The sequence below is a fragment of the Eptatretus burgeri genome, chromosome 16 (genome assembly GCF_056783735.1).
Source record: "Eptatretus burgeri isolate ZD-2024b chromosome 16, Ebu_testis_v1, whole genome shotgun sequence".
NCBI classification, from domain to species: domain Eukaryota; kingdom Metazoa; phylum Chordata; class Myxini; order Myxiniformes; family Myxinidae; genus Eptatretus; species Eptatretus burgeri.
Window position 1 is genome coordinate 31,172,572 of NC_140976.1, and position 21,927 is coordinate 31,194,498.

General features: G+C 45.8%; 1 protein-coding gene across 1 annotated transcript in view; it reads left to right on the forward strand.

Annotated features, from left to right (window-relative positions):
- Positions 1 to 21,862, forward strand: part of LOC147010812 (protein FAM200C-like) — a 42,302-nt gene extending 20,440 nt beyond the window's left edge. The window contains exon 2 of the mRNA XM_085859252.1: positions 19,088 to 21,862. Within this exon, the coding sequence (XP_085715378.1) occupies positions 19,088 to 20,913 (1,826 nt within the window). The 3' untranslated portion in view covers positions 20,914 to 21,862. The remainder of the gene's footprint in view (positions 1 to 19,087) is intronic.
- Positions 21,863 to 21,927: the final 65 nt, after the last annotated feature.

Consider the following 21,927-nt stretch of genomic DNA (forward strand, 5'->3'; position numbering starts at 1 on the left):
AGAGAGTAAGAATCCCCCCCCAAAAAATTGTTCATAGACGAATTGGTATAGGGAGGTAGTTTGCCAGGAAGTGTTATATAATTAAACAAATCGGATGAGGAAGGAGAAAACTGAATAGGTACCAAGAGGTGTATTCATACATTGTGAGGGTGAGTAAGTGTGACGGATTATGTGTCGATAATTGTTGTATTTTTCAAGTGTTATGAATTTGGATCTGCATGATCATGTGCAGCATGCAGATGACAATTTAATTATAATGTACATACTGGAGGTTTTCTGCATGCACCTTGCCTCGATCTCCATTCCACCATTATAGTAGATATGAAATAATAACCACTCTTTTGCACAGCAGAGTGCATAAGGCTGCCAAGGCAGTTTCTTTTTGGATAAAGAGTACAATCCTGGATCGGTTACCACTCTGACACAGGATGCTCAAATGGCTTATTACCCCGAGTAAGCTGGTACTCATTTTGCTGACCTCAGAAGGATAACTGGCTGAGTCAATCCACCTGGTGTTATTTCAACAGCACAACAGGGGCTCAAACTCAAGACCCTAAGATGGTAAGCCAGCCACCTTAATCGTGAACCAACACCAGGATTCTCAGACCTGGCAACCCCAAATTATGAAAAAGTGTGAGAATGTAAAATGTGTCCAGCGAGGTTGCAAAGTGACCGAGAATTGAGGCTGCATCGCGCCTGAAAAATCTAGGGAGGTCTGGGGGCATGCCCCTCCACCCCAGAAAATGTTTGCTTTCTGGTGTGTCTTGGATGCAATTTCCTGCATGCTCGTGCCAAATTCATCCAATTTTTTTTGTCAGAAGATCGGTTTTTATATCAAGTTGTTACTGTTTAGTCCACTGCATGGACTAAAAGAAATGATTGAACAACATGAACAAACAAGATATATATTTTATTTTCATCAACAGATCAAATGCTGTACAGGAATTAGAACACTCATCATCCTTGTAATAAAGATGTATTATTTCAGCATATTGAGAGTATTTCCCAGTATTTCGTGGCGATTTCGCCGAAAAATGAACCCCACAGGAACAAGATATTTCATTTGATCAGGATGGTCGTCGAGAATTGACCAAAAATACTCCGTCTCTCATATAGGAAGCGCGGAACTACACGAAGCAATCGTATTTAAGTCGGTATTCAAGGCTAAAACATCAGTTAAACCACTGGCAATGCAATAATATTAGAAATATTTTTTGGTGCCGAGAAATTAAAAAAAAAACGTGTGAGAATTTACAGCAAGAACGTGAATTTCAATAGAATGTCATGAGTCTCACAGCAAAAGCATGGGAGTTGACAGGTATGCATTCTTATAGCATATGTATATATATATTATATACATATATATATATATATATATATATATGTATATATATATATATATATATTGTATATGTATGTATATGTATGTATATATATATGTATATATATGTATATAATATATATATATATATATATATATATATATATATATATATATATATATATATATATATATATATATATGTATGTGATTATGTATGTATGGTGTTCGCTTTATGGTTAGGGTGGTGGGCTTGGGATCCGAGGATCCTGAGTTCAAATCCCGCTCAGCCTTTGAATTAATAGCAGGTGGGGTTAACTCGGCCTGGCATCCTTCTGAGGTCGGCAAAATGAGTGCCAGCATGCTGGTATCCTGTGTTGGAGTGGCGACCCGTCCAGGATTGTGCCCAATAGCCAAAGAGACTTCTGAAGCAACAACAACGCTCTGCACAGAGTGTCTTCTATCTATATATATATATATATATATATATATATATATATATATATATATATATATATATATATATATATATATATATATATATATATATATATTGTTACGGCTGTGGAAATTCGCAATACACCATAAAAGGGTCCTCAGATCTGTTATGACGATAAGTAATTGTGTAGTTCGAGTTCCCCACCGTTGTTTAAAGGGAATTTCCATCTTCACAGGGCTGTGATCCTTTGAGTTCGCCGTTTTTCTTTTTTCTGTCATTATTTTGGACCAATCATACCCCAACAACCAAATCGCCACCACCAACATCATTCCCAAACAACTACAACTCAAACACCACCACCTTCGCCTCTTTACCTCCACAACTCCATCCCGCAAACATCGCTTCACCCACAGGCTATATAAGCGTGAGCACGGCGCAGCTCACGGCAGAGCAGTCAAATGGGAGCGGTGGAGTGTCAGCAGAAAAGTCAAGTCTGGAGGGTCTGGAGAGCGCAGAAGAGTGGCAGTCTGGAGGGTCTGGAGAGCGTGGAAAAGTGGGAGCAGTGGAGTGGCAGCAGCAGTGTCGGCGAGGCAGTCAAGTTTGCATTGTCGGCGAGGCAGTCGAGTCGGGAGACGGAGCTCGAAGCCGACGGGAAAGGCAGACGGGGAGCGCCGGAGAGAGCTTGCCGGCCACGCCAGGGGCACGAAGCCATGCGCAGCTATGCTGACATCGCGGCTTGCCCGCCATCACGCCACGAGGGTGCGGGTAAGACCCTTCGGTCTCGTGGACCTGGCCGCTCCTCCAGGTTCCACGCGCATTAGGCCCACAGGCCCAGTCTGACTCCCTTGTCTTTGAGGGAGTCTTTTCTTGCTTTTTCTTTGAATACGTGTTGTGGCGCCTTGTCTTGTAAAGTAGAAACTGTTTAAGTGCATGTAAATAAACATTGCTTTATTCGGTTGTAACTCTTGCTTGTAAATTGCATTCTTACTGTATGGCTATGAATACGTGCTTGCCTTGTCTGAGTGTGCAATTAATGTGCTTGTCGAACTGTTCCCCATTTCATTGCATCCTTTCCTTTGTTTGAAAGTTCCATCTTGCATCACGGAAGGAATTGGTAGAAGGGTGTAAGCAACTGGTAAATAATCACGTCCGTCGGGGCCGGCGATAACACCGCTCGGTTATCACTGAAGCATGGAATGGACCGCTTAAGCGGTTCGTGTCCTAGGCCGGTCAGCAGCGAGGTACGACCGCCCAGTTAACTACCCGTGCAGGTACTTAGGTAGGTCGAGTTTGGCGAAAACCCTATCCTGCATGGGTGGCCGATTGGCACGATTGTGGTGTGGTCGAAAGCCCCACCCGTGACTAGCTCCTGGCGGTAGTTCCACGGAGGGTCACGACTAAATTGTCCGTTCCGGTGGGCGACGCGGTCGCGATTCGAGTTACGTGGCCGATCGCACTCCGGCGGACCGAAATTCGTAACAATATATACATATATCTTTCGAACCACTCACTCACTCACTCAGTGACTCGCTGACTGATATTAAAGATAGACATTGAAGCAGGTATACCAGAAAAAATTCACAGAATCGTCAGACAACATTCATAAATGAAAATAGAAACAAATGAAAAAAATGCAGGTGAGTGACCCAAGACAATTGGGAAGCATGGTAATTTTGTGTGCCGACATAGATATTGTTACGGTTGTGGAAATTCACAGAACACCATTCAGGTTTCCCAGAGATCAGTTATGTCGATAAGTGTGTGTTCAGATTAGATTTCCACGGAGGGTCACGACTGAATTGTCCGTTCCGGTGGGCGACGCGGTCGCGATTCGAGTTACGTGGCCGATCGCACTCCGGCGGACCGAAATTCGTAACAATATATACATATATCTTTCGAACCACTCACTCACTCACTCAGTGACTCGCTGACTGATATTAAAGATAGACATTGAAGCAGGTATACCAGAAAAAATTCACAGAATCGTCAGACAACATTCATAAATGAAAATAGAAACAAATGAAAAAAATGCAGGTGAGTGACCCAAGACAATTGGGAAGCATGGTAATTTTGTGTGCCGACATAGATATTGTTACGGTTGTGGAAATTCACAGAACACCATTCAGGTTTCCCAGAGATCAGTTATGTCGATAAGTGTGTGTTCAGATTAGATTTCCCCACCGATGTCTAAAGGGAAATTATTCGTGTAACCGGGCTATGATCTTTGAGGTGGTATTATTCTTTTGCTATCTTTATTTTGGAACAACCACCTTCTCCACAACAGCATCTCCTCACCACCTTCTCCAAAACGCCAACCACACCACTACTTCAACAACCACAACCGCATCTCCTCACCACTTTCTCCAAAATGCCAACCACACCCGCATCTCAACAACCACAACCACCTTCTCCACAACCGCCAACATCCCGACAGACAATGGCCTCCCTAACGAATAACATCTCCGCAAACCAACGCGATGAATTCTCAACAAATAAAGAAAACGAAAGCAATGGTAAAATAAAGAACCCGATTCACCGAAGAAAAACAACACTTCTTGGAATTTTCCCTCAGAACTGGTAAACAGAAGTGACGGTTGAACCAACAACCACAGAGCCAAGCCGAGCTCTGCTGGAATTTTCCCCCGTGCGCGGGGAAGGGAAGGGCGAAGCTCCGTGGCGATAAAAAGGGCGCGTTGAGATGCCGACGAGCGGTTGAGTTGGGGAGAGTTGACACCGACCAGCAGTGGAGGAGAGGAGTCGCCAGCAGTTAAGTCTGGAGTCTGGAGTTGGAGAAAGCAGTGAGGAGGGAGTTGGCAGCAGGCGGTTAGCGAGTGAGTGAGAGAGTCTCTCTCCTTGCTCTCTCTCTCCTTGGTCGACGGAGGCGCCGGTGGAGTGAAGAGTTGAGTCAGGAGCTGGTGGAGTCCAGTCGGTGGTGACTACACATCGAGGGTCACCCAGTGAGTCACCACGAGGGTGGCAGGTAACCTGCACCACGGCCTCTCAGAGCCTTGCGGTCATCCCGGCTCCGAGCACCATTAAAGGCCGACGGGTCCTGTTCCAGCCCTTTCCTTTCCTGGGGTTTTCTTTGTATGAAAGTTGTGGCGCCGTGTCCGCTAAGTATAATTGTGGCTAAGTAATTGTGTACATAATAAATAGATACGCTGGAGGTCCTTTGTTTGCTCGTGTCTTGTCCCAACTCCCATTCGTTGCATTCATGGCATTGCAAACGTGCTTGTATATCTGCATTGCTTCATTGACTGCATACGTGACAAATAAATGTCCTTGTTTGAATGTTCACCTGCTCGTTGCGTCCCCTTCCTCCATTGAGTTGCCATACTTGCGTTCGGAATAATAGCTGGCTTTTAAAAGACGATAAGATAATCAAGTCCGACAGGGCTTGGCGGTAATAAACCGCTCGGCAATCGCAAACGGCACGAGCCATGTAAAGCGGCTCGTATCCGTACGGGTCCCGTCGAGGTGTAAATCCCCGGCATTTCTATCTGCGCTCATACTTGGGTAAATCGACAATTCGGCGATCGGACCCTGTCTCGCGTGGACAGAAGAGTTGGCTGATTTACGGTGTGGTTAAAAACACACCCGTAGCTGTATTTTGGCGTTGATCCGAAAGCTGCGACTAGGATTGCCCATCCGGTGGGCGCACAGCCGCGATTAGCTAAAAGAGGTTGCTCGCACGCTGGCATGGTGGAGATCCACAACACTTGTCACGGAGTGGGATACAAACTCTCCCTCCTCCAAACCAAATTAACGGAACCGGATCAAGGGTGTGCGAGGCGACCCTCCGGTTCCATCAAATTCCGAGCGTGGAAATTTTTTATAACTGGTATGCAAATGGCAGCTCAAGGCGAGCGGGGGCAGGAGGGATTAGATATAGATTTGGAAATGTTAGAATCTATGGCTCAGGACGAGATCACCGTGCAGGACATTCCCATGCAGGTTGAATACCCCCCACAACCGAACCCAGAGTCCGAAATGGGCGCAGCGGCGGGGGCCGCGGCTTTTGACACCCCCCCCCCGTCAAAATCCTTCCCCGGTCCCCAGCGAAACTGCGACCGATGAGGGTGGACCGGTTGCGTTGAGTTCAAGTGGAATGGCCCAGATATTGGCAATACTGGCGGAAATGAATGGAAATGCACAGCAAATGAAAAACGAGATGAAAAACGATATGAAAGAAAATGCATGCGAAGCGAGCAACAAAATGAAGGTGAATTTATAAGAAAATGCAAAGGAAATAAAAGAAGAAATGGGAAACAAAATGGATGCAAACACGCACGAAATGATGGACAAAATGGATGCGAACATACAGGCATTCAAGAGCGATATGCGAACACTGCGGGGTGAAACGCAGTGAGTGGGGCGAGGCCTGCAGGCGGGCATAAGGGCGATTGCGTGCAACGAAACGTGGACAACGGAGCACAAAATGGCGGCGCCATGTGTTGGAGCGAATGAGCTGGGGGGGAGTGTGAATTGTGTCGGCCCCGCAATGGAGACGGGGAAGGTCATGACGAGAGACACTGTCACAATAATTCGGGAGACGTGTAGGACGAGACACGTGGAGGTGACAATGACGGAAAAATTAATGGTGACAGAAACACGGATGACAAGGGAAGATACGGAGGTGATGAATGAGGTGACGGAGTTGGCAGAGACACAAAGGGAGACGAAGGAATTAAAAGAAATAACAGAGATACGGGAGATAGAGGAGACAGGGGTTAAATTAAAAGAAACTAAAGACGAACTCACACACATGGAGTCAGCGAGGGACAATGAGGGGAGCTTGGGGAATGTCCCGTGACCCGGTGCGAGCAGCAGGATAGCCTTCTTCAGGAACGAGGGGAGGGAATGTGCCCCCTTGAAGCAGATCACGACCAGGTGGGTCCGGTCGAGCTTTGCGAGTTAGAGGGGGCGAGTGCTGTGGATGGGTACACGCGGAGCTTGGGGGGTATGGAGGCCCTGGGACCCCTTGTGGTGGTGCGAATTCCCAGTGTGGTTGTACTGGTGTGTGTGCTTACATGTGTGGTTACAGGTGTGAGTGTGGAAAAATGCGTAAGTGGAATGGCGTGAGTGAGTGAAAGGCCGTGTGTAAGAGGAACCACGTGTGTGAGGTCGCGGTATGAAAGGGAGATGGCGGTTGGTATGCGAGAACATGCAACCGCATGTCCGGGTGTCATGGTAAGGTGTGTGAGCGTCATGGCACGCGAAAGTGCATGTGTTGAATGGCGACAAAGATGGCGACAGACGAGGGATGAAGGCCGAGTAGCGGCCGTGGCTATTTTGAGGACCGTGCCGGATTTGCATGGCAGCGCGCGCGGGGGGTCCGTGCTACGCTTCGCACGAGGCCACCGCGTGCGCGCTTGCGCAAGTGAAATCCGGTCCGGAAACGCACGCGGTGGATGAGCCGCCGATCCCGCGGACGGACAAAAGGTAGGCTGGGATTGTGAATTTGGAACAGATGGGTTCTCCAGGTGAGCGTGCATGTAATGCTCCATGAGCAGAGCACATGTGCTCTCGTGGGGAACCCCTCGAAACGCGAGGCTTGCTTGGGATGCGCAGGGTGACGTCGTAGCTGCATGGTTGGAATCCGGCAGAAGGGAAATCCCTGCCGGATGTTACCATCCGAGAAGGGACGAGGTGCGCGAAGTGCGAACAGCTGCCATGACGTGACGGGAAAGGAGCGCAGGTTGCGAGTTGCCGCGCTGGTGCACAAGAAAAAAAAAAGAGAGCAAAGCAAGCCTCGCCGTTTCGGGGAAACAGGATTCCCTTGGCAGGGGGTGGAAGACCCCCTTGTTTGGGCACAGGAACACCACTAGTTAGGGGGAAGGGTTAGTTCGTTAGACCGGCTTCATGGGGACGTGAGTTGCTCCTCATGGGGCCCATGGAATGGATTAGTTGGAGGGATTTTAGGATAGATTTAGTGTGGAAAAAGGGATTTTTGGATTTGAGGACAAGGACAGACCATGAATGTGTAGTGGGACGTAGCTTAGCTACGTACTGTTAAATGGAACGTGCTACGGGATGACGAGGGAGCACGAGTTAGATGAGGGATTCCAGTGAGAAGAATGGCAGTGTTCAGCGATGTGAGCGATGGAATTGTAAGGAAACATGCTGAGTGAGTGAGGGCCAGCGGGCCTGAGTGATGGAGTGAATGTGGTATGCATGGTGCGATGAGTGATTGGGGGGAGGAGTGATTCCCACCCAAGGGACCCCAGGGTCAGAGTAATGTTAGTTAGTGGGTTAGTCAAATTGACAAAATGGAGGTCGTTTTGCTTTTGGTGCGAATGTAGGCTCGAAACCCGTTTGGAGGGGTGCAGGAGTACTGTTGATGGGCTGGGAGCGTGGTTGCAAATGGTGAGTATCACTTCGTGAGTACCCCGGGCACCTGGCTAGTCAGCCGCGGTAGGCCAAGGGCCCAAGAGGGGCCGGGATAGCGTAGTGGACTCGAGTGGGCCCGCATGATGCGGTGCCTGTGGCGCCAATATCCACGTGGGCAGTGTCGTGGGCACGGGCACCCGGGGAAAGGGGCCCGTGGCGCCAGCCTGCCATGTGAGTGTCGAGGGGGAGTAGCCAGGGAGGGCACTCTTCAAAATTTTAGGGAGCTGGTAGGCTCGGAGACAGTCGCAGGGCCCGGGGGTGCCGTAGTTGGAGAATCGGCAGAGGCTAGTTCCTGCCAAGGGAGCCACGCGTCCCAGCCATGAAACCGTGCGAGGGCATGGAGGAAAATTGGAGGGCAAGGCCCAAATTAGAAAGGACACCAACACAGGCAACAGGAATCTTGGTTGGTAGAACCAATAGTTTCTCCGACAGGCGCTTTTGGAAAGCCCCGGGGTAGTTAAAAGTGAAGGAATGTTAGGGTAGATAGGGAAGTGTACCCCTCCGCACCATCCATCCCTTCTCTCGTTGTAGGCCGCTGGACCCACTTTGGGTTAGATCGCTGAGATCTGCGAAGGCCATTCTGAGGCTTGATTGGGCCTCAAGACAGGACGCGAGCTCTCCCTTATTCCCCTCCAGGAAGGCAACGTAGGGGTTGGGAGTAGGCTAGGTGACAGAATAGGTTAGCTGGACAGACACAATGAAGGGGGTTAGGGTGACGAATTATAAAGGGAAGATAAATAAATAAGATGGGGCTAAATTTGATTTTTTGCGAATTAAGGAAGTGGGTATGGACAGAGACAGGCAAAGGCGATAGGTTGGGAGGGAGACAGTAGGGTAGGTCCGAGCCTGCCTTCAGACCGGCCAGCACCACTGCACTCCCTCCAGAACGAGGCCAGAGGCCAGCCAGCTTCACCTGCCGGCCTGTTTTTGCTACAGCGGCCTGGTCCGGCCTTGCCTTGCCATGCCTTACCATGCCTTGTCTGCCTGCCTCTGCCTTGACCCCATGCCTGCTAGCCCTTATTTGCATTTGCCCCATTTCATCCATTACCATGTGTGCCAGTACCATCCACTGTTCTGCAGGGACTGCCCTGTTGGCAGCAGCACACAGAGACTGCATTGAGCAGCCCGTGCACCGTGTTTGCATCCATCCATCCATCCACACACGGAGACTGCAATGAGCAGCCCGAGCACCGTGTTTGCATCCATCCATCCATCTGCACATGGGGATTGCATTGATGCAGCCCGTGCACCATTCATTTTTTTGTGTGTGCTTGCGTCAGTGCCCATCCAGTGTTCTGCAGTGACTGCCCTGCAGGCAGCCGCACACGGGGACTGCATTGTTGCAGCCCGTGCACCATTTTGTGTTCACTGTGCTCATTTCAAGGGGGAGGCCAGCCACATTCCCTGTTCATACCTGCATTTGTTTCATGAGCCAGAGACTGCATTTGGGCAGCCTGGCTCCCTGCTTCAAAAATGGCCTGTGGGATGGCGCAAAGCCGCCGGGTTGGGGTGAGTTGCCTTCAGCAGCTGGAGAAACAAACAAAAAGAAGGAAGAACGTACCAGAAGGGGGCCGTTTTGAACACGGCCCTGAAGACGTCTTGCCTTCAAGCTGCTGAGCACTCACCCACCTGAAAAACCGTTGACATTGCTATGTGCCTTTTTCCCACAGAGTCCATCAGTCCTGGGCCATGGTTAGTGTAAGTTTATAAGGTTAAGGTTAAGTTAAGGGTAAATTGTAGATGAGTTGCTCCCCCTGCATGTTTGTCGTAGCGCCGGCAAATTGAGTTAAGTCGTCTGTATAAGTGAGTTTGTTTATTTAGTTACTCAGCCTGTAGGTTATTTACTTTTGGGACACGGATACACCAAATGTCGCACTCAGGGATCCGAAAGTAAATCGTACTAGGGGAAACTTACACATGAAGGCAAACAAAAATTTGACTCAGGACGAGTCTGTAAAAAGGGGAGGGGGTAGTGTTACGGTTGTGGAAAATTGTTACGGTTGTTACGGTTGTTACGGTTGTGGAAAATTCACAGAACACTATTCAGGTTTCCCAGAGATCAGTTATGTCGATAAGTGTGTGTGTTCAGATTAGATTTCCACACCGATGTCTAAAGGGATTTGTTCGTGTAACCGGGCTGTGATCTTTGAGGTGGTATTATTCTTTTGCTATCTTTATTTTGGAACAACCACCTTCTCCACAACAGCATCTCCTCACCACCTTCTCCAAAACGCCAACCACACCACTACTTCAACAACCACAACCACCTTCTCCACAACCGCAAACATCCACACAGACAACGGCCTCCCCAACGAATAACATCTCCACCAACCAACGTGATGAATTCTCAACAAATAAAGAAAACGAAAGCAACGGTAAAAAAGAACCCGATTCACCGAAGAAAAACAACACTTTTTGGAATTTTCCCTCAGAACTGGTAAACAGAAGTGACGGTTGAACCAACAACCACAGAGCCAAGCCGAGCTCTGCTGGCATTTTCCCCTGCGCGCCAGGAAGGGAGGGGCGAAGCTCCGTGGCGATAAAAAGGGAGCGTTGAGACGCCGACGAGCGGTTGAGTTGGACAGAGGAGACGCCGACCAGCAGTGGAGGAGAGGAGTCGCCAGCAGGTGAGTCTGGAGTCCTGGAGTCTTGAGTCTGGAGTCGGAGAAAGCAGTGAGGAGGGAGTTGGCAGCTGGCTGTTAGCGAGTGAGTGAGAGAGTCTCTCTCTCTCTCTCTCTCACTCTCTCTTTCTCTCTCTCTCTCTCTCTCTCTCTCTCTCTCTCTCTCTCTCTCTCCTCTCTCTCTCACTCTCTCTTTCTCTCTCTCCTTGGTCGATGGAGGCGCCGGTGGAGTCGAGAGTGGAGTCAGGAGCTGGTGGAGTCCAGTCGGGTGGTGACGAAACATCGAGGGTCGCCCACGAGTCACCACGGGGGTGGCAGGTAACCTGCACGGCCTCTCAGAGCCTTGCGGTCATCCCGGCTCCGAGCAACGATTAAAGGCCTACGGGTCCTGTTCCACCCCTTTCCTTTCCTGGGATTTTCTTTGTATGAAAGTTGTGGCGCCGTGTCCGCTAAGTAGAATTGTAGCTAAGTGATTGTGTTCATAACAAATAGATACGGCTGGAGGTCCTTTGTTTGCTCGAGTCTTGTCCCTACCCCCATTCGTTGCATTCATTGCATTGCATATGTGCTTGTATATCTGCATTGCTTCATTGACTGTATACGTGACAAATAAATGTCCTCGTTTGAATGTTCACCTGCTCGTTGTGTCCCCTTCCTCCATTGAGTTGCCATACTTGCGTTCGGAATCATAGCTGGCTTTTAATAGCTGATAAGATAATCAAGTCCGACGGGGCTTGGCGAAAATAAACCACTCGGCAATCGCAAACGGCGAGAGCCGCTTTACGTGGCTCGTATCCGTACAGGTCCCGTCGAGGTGTAAATCCCCGGCATTTCTGTCTGCGCGCATACTTAGGTAAATCGACAATTCGGCGATCGGACCCTGTCGCGCGTGGACAGAGTTGGCTGATTTACGGTGTGGTTAAAAACACACCCGGAGCTGGATTTTGGCGTTGATCCGAAAGCTGCGACTGGGATTGCCTGTCCAGTGGGTGCACGGCCGCGATTATCTAAAAGCGGTCGCTCGCACACCGGCGTGGTGGAGATTCACAACAATATATATATATATATATATATATATATATATATATATATATATATATATATATATATATATATATATGTATATATTTAAGTATATATTTATATATTTATATATGTATAGCCTGTTTATATACAGTATATATTTATATATATTTATATATTTATAGTATATATATATATATATATATATATCCTGTATATATATATATCCTGTATATATACAGTATATATAGCTATAAATACAGTATATATTTATAGCGTGGTGTTGGCGCAGTGGTTAGGGCAGCGGCTTGGGATCCAAAAGGTCCTGAGTTCAATCCCCGTTGAGCCACTGAATTAATCCACCAGGGGGTTCACTCAGCCTGTCATCCTTCCGAGGTTGGCGAAATGAGTACCAGTGTTCTGGGCTGGTGTATACCCCGGTTAAAATAGGTGTACCATATCCCTGTGTCGTAAGAGGCGACCAGGGTTGCGTCAGGAAGGGCATCCGGCGTAAAAACTAAGCCAAATCACTATGCGGATAATACGGATGATCCGCTGTGGCGACCCCGAACGGGACCAGCCGAAAGAAGAAGATATAAATAAATATCTATATTTATTTATATATATATATATATATATATATATATATATATATATATATATATATATCTATATTTTATATATATATATATCTATATTTTATATATATATATATATATCTATATTTTATATATATATATATATATATATATATATATATATATTTATTTATATATATATATATATATATATATATTTATTTATTTATATATATATATATATTTATTTATATTTATATATATATATATATATATATATATATATATATATATATATATATATATATATATATATATATTTATATATATATATATATATATATATATATATATATATATATATATATATATATATATATATATATATATATATATATATATATATATATTTTAAGGCTTTCTGGCTCAACAGTTTACATAGGCTTTACCTATTAGGCTTGAGCTTACCTTAGATCCGCAGAGCACTACTTTCCCGTGGGATTGCACTCTAGCCAGTACCAGGAAGAGACTTTAATTCTCAATTTTATCGATAAGTCCACCGCCGAGAGGGAATATCCGAACATCTATTTGACATCAGATGTTTTGTCCCCATACATGGAGGATCGAAGCTCATGCCTCTGCAAAGCTCATGCCTAATATGTGGAGCCTGTCATGATCATTACAATGATTTCACTGACTCGTATCTAAACCTTACTTTGTGAGTCAAGTTGTTTCGTGCATATTGCCTTCGTGGTTTGAAGTGTACATATAGACAGAGCTATGACGATGGAACAACAACTACACAAGATGTACAATCCCACCCAGGTGGGTGGAGTTTCATCGGAGGAGGAGGTTGAGGTGGAAATTGCCTGACTCAGGTGAGCAAGAAACGAGACATTTTGGAGAAGCTATTGAATACAGCCAAACTTCGACACTCTTTTGATCTTTCCTGAGTTATACTAATACATATAACAACTGTTTCTTGCTTTCACCCCCCACGGACTCATCGTAAAGTGAATAGTTATTGTCTCTGAGTCTGATTATGTTCTCATGGCTGATGATTGCCTTTTTTTGTGACGGTTATAAAACACATGATTTAACCATTTCGTTCCATGATGATTTGTACTGTTCAGCCTTTGATCTATTTACGTTCCATTGCCTTTGTGACTTTGCAAGCACAAAATGAGCTGTTCGTGTATTTGTGTCTGCAGTTACCGTTGTATTAAAGAGAGCAGTCAAGAACCTCCTGTGCCTTTGCATGTTCGTGACAATCAAACGAAACTTGCTGGTGGGATTAACATGACGTGTTCAGTGAACGCTACACATTAACTGATGCCAGTACAGAACATGTGCAACTCTGTATCCAGAAGAGTCTTTTAAAATTTAAATTGCTCCTGGCTGGGATTTGAGGCTGGCCAGAACTCTGTTGTGTACCACAGTCAGGTTATTGTGAGGCAGCTATTTCCTCTTGGTCAGGATGCATGCAGCAATAGCTGGGGTGGCACTTGCTTCCTGGTACCCACTCCAGTAATGGGGTCTGATCTGGACACACACACACACACACACACACACACACACACACACTGAAAAGGTTTTGAAGCCCCCCAAAGTTTATGTTTAAGTTTGAGTCCAACTTCACTCATTGTCACGCTTGCAAATACTCGGCAAACAATATTGGATATGATAAAATTAATTTATGTAAAATCTCAAGTGTATGAATGAATGCAACTTTAAGGGTTAACACGTTAACACGTTCACATGAAAGGAAGCAAATGTTTGGGCAAGCTTTTTTGAAAATGAAAGTCCGACCCCAAATTTGTGCCCCATCACAACCATTGTCACGCAAATCCAAATCAGCAAGTGTCGCCTTGGCACGCAAACACCATGTTCATGTTCACAAGAACAACCAAAGGGTTTTGATGAATGTAGTTGGGTAAGAAGATCATGCAATTCAGTGGTCAGGCTTGTGCAGACCGTCACCCAGTAGGTAATCACTGTGGTCGCTTGTGGCCAGTTCCCCATGCCGTCAAAGAAAGGGTCTTAATGGCTCCTTGTCAGTGTCACATGAGTGCCAAAGCAAGAGAGGAGTAGAATGGGCAATCTGTGAACGTGTTTCTGTCTACTGGCCATCATCAACATGGTGTGACCACCCTGTCCTGGATCGTAAAGGAGATGATCCGTAGAGGGCTCACTAATCGTGACTTTATTTGTCATAAAGCAGAACCTTGCGTATGGAAAGCAAACTGGGATTTTCAAATCGAATCCCAGAATGCCTGAAACTTTTCATGGGAATAACGGGAGATTTGAGGCTGGCACAGATGTAATCACAAACGTGCTCAATTAGCACAAGAAATGTCATTGCAATTTTAAAAAACTAGAAATAGAAATCAGAGATTGAAGACTGGGACCCTCGCCAGGACTTTTGTGTGGTGGTTGTGTAAGACAATGCATTGATGACGTAGGTTGATGTTCATACCGTGGACTAACGTGCTCATATTGTCAGAGTATGTACTTTATGGATGTACTCGCACTCTAATTGTACATACTTTATGCACAGACTCACTTACATTCTAATTGTACATACTTTATAGATGTAACTCGGTTGGAAGAAAGACGTGTAATACTGGCTACCACCAGGTGGCGTTTGTGGCCGACGATAGCACATTCTGTGCAGAGAGACAGACAGACAGACAAATGGACCCAAATGTTGGGGAGTCGCAGAAAATGTATTTTACCGGCCTCAGGGTTCCTTCAATCAAAGGAGAGGCCGAAAACTCACATTCAAGAATACCCAAGAGGAAAACTATCTCTCTTTAAATAAATGATGATTCCTTTGTTTTTAATGAGGTATAAAGGCCCATTTGTATATTGCAGCCATAAAATTGTGGATTTGTTGATCAGAATGTTCCTCTTTTTTTGCCTTTTGTGACACCACCTTGATAAGACTGTTCTATCCCTCCATTCCCTCCAGGCTTTCAAGCAGGTGGTGCATCACCATCTCATGTCATTCCCCCATCTTTACCTATAATTTTGCATTTACCCTCATTGACCCTGCTCATCCCAACCCTCATACTTGTAGGTTGCGGTGTTTCCTCTCTTCCTATTTACCTTCATTTACCCTGCTCATCCCAACCCTCATACTTGCAGGTTGCGGTGTTTCCTCTCTTCCTATTTACCCTCATTGACCCTGCTCATCCCAACCCTCATACTTGCAGGTTGCAGTGTTTCCTCTCTTCCTATTTACCCTCATTGACCCAGCTCATCCCACCCTCATACTTGCAGGTTGCAGTGTTTCCTCTCTTCCTATTTACCCTCATTGACCCAGCTCATCCCACCCTCATACTTGCAGGTTGCAGTGTTTCCTCTCTTCCTATTTACCCTCATTGACCCTGCTCATCCCACCCTCATACTTGTAGGTTGCGGTGTTTACTCTCTTCCTATTTACCCTCATTGACCCTGCTCATCCCAACCCTCATACTTGCAGGTTGCAGTGTTTCCTCTCTTCCTATTTACCCTCATTGACCCTGCTCATCCCAACCCTCATACTTGCAGGTTGCAGTGTTTCCTCTCTTCCTATTTACCCTCATTGACCCTGCTCATCCCACCCTCATACTTGTAGGTTGCGGTGTTTACTCTCTTCCTATTTACCTTCATTGACCCTGCTCATCCCAACCCTCATACTTGCAGGTTGCAGTGTTTCCTCTCTTCCTATTTACCCTCAATGACCCTGCTCATCCCAACCCTCATACTTGCAGGTTGCGGTGTTTCCTCTCTTCCTATTTACCCTCATTGACCCTGCTCATCCCACCCTCATACTTGAAGGTTGCTGTGTTTCCTCTCTTCCTATTTACCCTCATTGACCCTGCTCATCCCACCCTCTTACTTGCAGGTTGTGGTGTTTCCTCTCCTCCTTGTTCTCTTCTTTTCCTGTTCCTTCATTCTCTTGCTCACTATATTTATCTAATGCCCCACTGTGCACAGTTTGTTATCTTTCTCCCACCACTCTTTCACCTCGCCTTTCCATGAGCCTCGATATATCGTAAAATAAAAAGAATGCTCTCCAATACTTACCCCCCCCCCCTTCCTCCTTATGTCCTCCACATTTTTTTGATCACTGGCCCTCCTTACTGCTTCCCTTTTCTCAAAATGTATTTTATTTTCTCACCCACCTCTCAAAACCTGTGTACCTAATATGTAGACAGCCATTAATGGAATCTGCTTTTCCTTCTTATGGTGTTGGCTGGAGAGCCTGCTATAAGTAAGATCATAATAAATTTCGTTTTAATGACATAATCGTTGAACCTTAACCAAAACTTTGGTGCCTCATTGTCAAATCCAGATCCAGACTGAACAGAAAGTTTAAAGGAACCCAAGTAATTACCCCTGAATACAATGAACCAAAGCAGAGCAAGATAAAAACACAAAACACAAACTGGACAATTTGGTTATGCAAAAGATAAGCTTGAAATTTGTTCCACAATTTTAATTCACTTTGTACAGGACAATTGATGAAGGAATAAAAAAAACAATTACACACAGATAATTAAACACAATTTTAAAACCAACCAATTAAAGTGATCCAACACAGGAGTCAGGCTATGAATAATTAATATGTACAGGCAATTTGAAAAACAAACTATCAAGCTTTCCACTCGAACATTTGATAAATGTGTTGAAAACACAAAAGGGTGTTGAAACCGATTTAGGCCTCAATTGTTCTCCTCCAGAGTGAAAGTTTTTCCTTTTGTTCTGGGCAGGACAATGGCAGACGGAGTGGAACAAACAAAGGTTCATTGTGACGGCGCTGAGAGCAGGATTGGAACAATGGTTTGGGCAAAAAGTGAACTCAATCACAGCTGATGGTCTGTGCACACAGATTTAGCATAACATGACCTCGGACATCAAGGCTCTTTCCTCCACAGCTCATAACTTACATGGATCCCTTGGAGTGATGAGATATCCGCCTGACTAGCTTCCAAGCTCTGCCTTCTGGCTCCTCATACTGTCAGCAGCATCTCTCCATAACGCCTCCCAGCTCCTGTACACCCTCCGCTCCCCGACACTCCGCTTTTTATTCTGAACTCACCAAAAGGGAAGGCGGGGTTGATTAGCAAGAGCCAATGGGATAGACCTCATCACACCTTGACCCATCCTGGGGCCAGGGCCACCTCCATCCACAACAATGTCATTCCGGGTCAAACCGAGTCTACTCTCTCTACAGATTTTCAGTCTACTCTCTCTACGAGTCAACAGATTTCTCACTCTCAATGCTTCTGTAAGCCTCATGGAAAAACTAGAACAACACTTAGTGGAGTGCATACCTCCACCAGGCTGAACAGTTTAGGTTTTGTATACGACTCATTGGACGGATCTGCACCCGGATCTTCACCAAAATCGAATCAATTTGTTCTTGTCACCTACCCAACTCATCCACCTAGATTTTTCATAACCCATCAACAACTTTTTGACATATCGTGCTATATATCGTTTTTGGCCCGATCTCTCAATGATGAAGAATCACTGAAAAACATTCTCGAATCCGGATCCAGATTTTCACCAAAATCGAATCAATTCGTCCCTGTCACAAACCAGTCCACCAAATTTCGTCCGAATCCATCCATAACTTTTTGGGATATCCTGCTCAGAGACAGCCCAACAGGGGTGAAAACATAACCTGCACCTGCATCCTTTGGTGGTGGAGGTAAAAACGAAAGGTAGATAAAGACTGGACCAATACTCCAAAAATAAAAATGCACAAACCACTTTAAAACGACTAAGCATTCCTTTGTTCATTACCGAAAGCCAATATTGCCTATTCCCCAAGATAGTACTCCCCGATGCTCATCACAGCACTCCATCAACCAATTCCATACCTGCAAACCATCAGGATGACTGTTTACAGCCAGGTCAATAATGAGAACCAGTCGAACTTAATGCACTAGAACTGAGCTACTACCTTGACAACCAATCTGCTGACGTACAACTGTGGAATCTCAAACGCTGAGAGAGTAAAATTCATGATCAAATCCCATGGAAACATCATTTAACTAGGTATGACATGCAAATTCATATACAGTATTTATATATATATATATATATATATATATATATATATATATATATATGAACAAAAGGAAATATATATATATATATATATATATATATATATTGTGAGAAAAACCATGTTCTCACCAAGTTTAGTGTCCCGCCCACAACGTCACGTGACCTTTTTCAGGCTCCCAGGGATTGGTGGGCTGGTCGGCACGTGGTGGGTGGACAGCGTCAGAGCCGGCGCGCCATTGTTGGCGACAGTCGTGGCTCCAAGATCGCGAGTGGAAAAATATATCGAGCGCTCAAAATCACATGTTTGAATACGATTTCAAGTGATTTGTAAAGACTCTCGACAGCACCGTCGCGCTGATCGTTGATAGCTCCGTCTAAAGCATGGGTTCCCAACCGGGGGGGGGGAAATTTCCCCCAGGGGGGAAATTTGGGTGTTTCAGGGAGAAATTCTAGTCTGGAATTAAAATTCTGGAAATTATCAGAAAATAATTAGAAAATAATTTCCAGTAATAGCCTTCTGTTCTTCTCTTCTCAGGAGTACCCGTTTCCTGAACTTTACCCGCTTTCATTTTTATGTTTTATTTTCTTTCTTCTTTTTTAGTTTGTTCTTTTCTATTACATGTCTTAATATGATCTCTCTTGTTCTTTTCAGGTCCGCAAGTGATCATGTCGAAAAAACGGATATATTCAGAAGCATATCTAGACTTCGGTTTTCCGTTCGTTGTGAATAACGGGGAACATCTGCCACAATGTGTCATCTGCACAAAGACCTTGGGGAATGGTAGCATGAAGCCATTCCAGATGAAGCAACACCTTCAAGGATGCCATCCCGAACTACAGAACAAGGATCGTGAATACTTCAAGCTGAAACAAAATTATCTGAAGAAGATGAGACTGGACTCAACTGGAACGTTTCGTCAGCAAACGGACGCTATTGTGAAAGCGTCATACGAAGTCTCGTACAAGATTGCGAGGGAGAAGAAACCACACACAATTGGTGAAACATTGGTGAAGCCCTGTATGCTGCAGTGCGTGAAGTTGGTCCTTGGTGAGGCTGCCCACAACAAGATGACCCAGATTTCCCTTTCAAACAACACCATTCGGTCACGGATCAATGATATGGCTGAGAGCATCAAGAACCAAGTTGTTCAGAAGTTTCGAGGGTCACAGTTTTTTTCCATTCAACTCGACGAATCGACAGATGTTGCGAATCTGTCCCAGCTGTTGGTCTTTGTTAGTTATACCACCGAAAAAGGAATTGCAGAAGAATTCCTCTTCTGCAAACCTCTCCAGACCACGACCAAAGCTCAGGATGTGATGGACCTTATCAATGACTTTTTCGAAGACAGCAACATCAGCTGGGAGTCTCTGGTTGGGGTGTGCACGGATGGTGCCCCAGCCATGCTCGGCTCTCGATCGGGCTTCGTCACGCCCGTCAAGCAAAAGAATCTGGCAGTGGAATCGACACACTGTCTGATCCACAAAGAGGCGCTTGCTTCGAGAACTCTCCCCAAGAACTTCAAGCAGCATCACGAGACTGTCATCAAAGTCGTCAACTTTATCAAGGGTTCCGCTCTGAACACTCGGCTGTTCCGTTGGCTCTGTGAAGGCATGGAAGCCGACCACGAATCGTTGCTGTTTCATACTCAGGTGAGGTGGCTCTCAAAGGGAAACATGTTGCAGCGAGTCCTGGAATTGTTTGATGAGGTGGCCTTCCTTCGGGCCCAAGAGAATGTTGTGCTTCTGGAGGCGTTGAAGGGTGAGTTTTTCCGTGTGCGGCTGTCCTACTTGTCCGATATTTTCACTGCATTGAACGAGCTCAACAGGAAACTGCAGGGCAAAGGGACCAACATTCTTTTTCAGTCGGACAAGATCAGAGCTTTTGTGGCTAAACTGGAACTGTGGAAGAAAAGAGTGGGGAGTGGAAGTTTTACCTCATTCCTCGCTCTGAACGAATGTGTGGAGGATATGGAGGATGGTCTGCCTGATCCAATAGCCGAGGATATCAAACAACACCTCGAAGGCTTGGAGGAAGAATTCAAGTATTACTTCCCGGGGATCACAAACGAGAGCAATGAGAACAAGCTTATCAGAGACCCATTTCAGAGGAACGTTGATGATGTGCCAGAAGCGTGGCAGGAAGAGTTCCTGGACTTGAAAAACGACTCTACAGCAAAGGATGCCTTCCAGAATATGGAACTGGAAGAGTTTTGGACCCAAGTCCGAGGAACCTACCCGCTTCTTGCGACCAATGCTCTGCGGATATTGGTCCAGTTTTCTTCCACCTACCTGTGTGAGACAGGATTTTCGGCACTGGTACACCTCAAAACAAAGGCACGCAACACGTTGGAGGTGGAGGCGGATCTTCGCTGTGCGCTCTCCATAACTCCCCCAGACATTGAAGGACTCGTGAACGGCAAACAATGCCAGAAGTCATCTTCACTCTTTCATTCCTCTTTTTTCCCGCCTTTGGAATAAACTTCCTCACTCTATTCTTTCCCATTCTTCCCTCCAGGCTTTCAAAACAGCTGTTCACCACCACCTTTTATCTTCCCCCATCCAAATCCTCCATCTTTTCTACCCCCGATAATCCACCCAAGCCCACTTCCTTCATTTCTCCTGCTTTCCTTCCTGAAAGTCCCTGAAATGTCCATCTTCTCTTCGCCATGTTCCCCGCCCCATCCCCATCCCTCTCCCTTCCACAGTTCACCTAATGTGTCTGTTCCCCACTGTTTTGTCCCTTCCACTCCCGCCCCTCTTGTCTCATGCCTCCTTGCTGTGAGTTGTGTGTTCGCTCTCATACGAGCCTCGACCAAGGTATACAACAAAAAAAAAAAAAAAAAAAAAAGAAGTCACACTAAAATGCTGTGTTCTTATTCAATACAATTTAATGTTAGCTGTGTTAGTGCATTTGAAAAATAAATTAGTAAATAGTCTCAGTGTGTTTTAACTGTTCTTTCTCTCATACACATGAAGGGGGAAATCTGGATGGTTGAATTGGGTGCAGGGGGAAATGACAGAAAAAAGGTTGGGAACCACTGGTCTAAAGGAATGAGTTAAATCCGGACGAGTGTGATCGTTATTCCCGGATATCGTCGAGCGGAGCTGTGAGTTGTACAACCTGTTTTTGGAACTCTATTGTTGCCGAGAGTTCTGGCAGGTTTTTTGTGCTGTGTATTCAATTCTGTTTTCAGCCATTTTTGAGATCGAGCCAATAAAATATTGTGCCTACCCCTGGAGGCCGATTTGAAACACAGTGGTGTGTTTTGTTGTTCTCTTTGTCCACACGTGGACTGCTTGAAGCTCAGACATTAACGTCAGTGTTCCGTGCTGGAAGATATTAAACAGCGGGGATCACGACAAATGAGGCCTCGTCCGGGATCCTTCAAGTAAGAGACATTCGAACTGAGACAGAAATTCCACAGTTGGCCGCCATCTTCCTTCATCTGATAATCGTTCCCTCACCAGCAGACGCCATCTTGGAGGAACCTT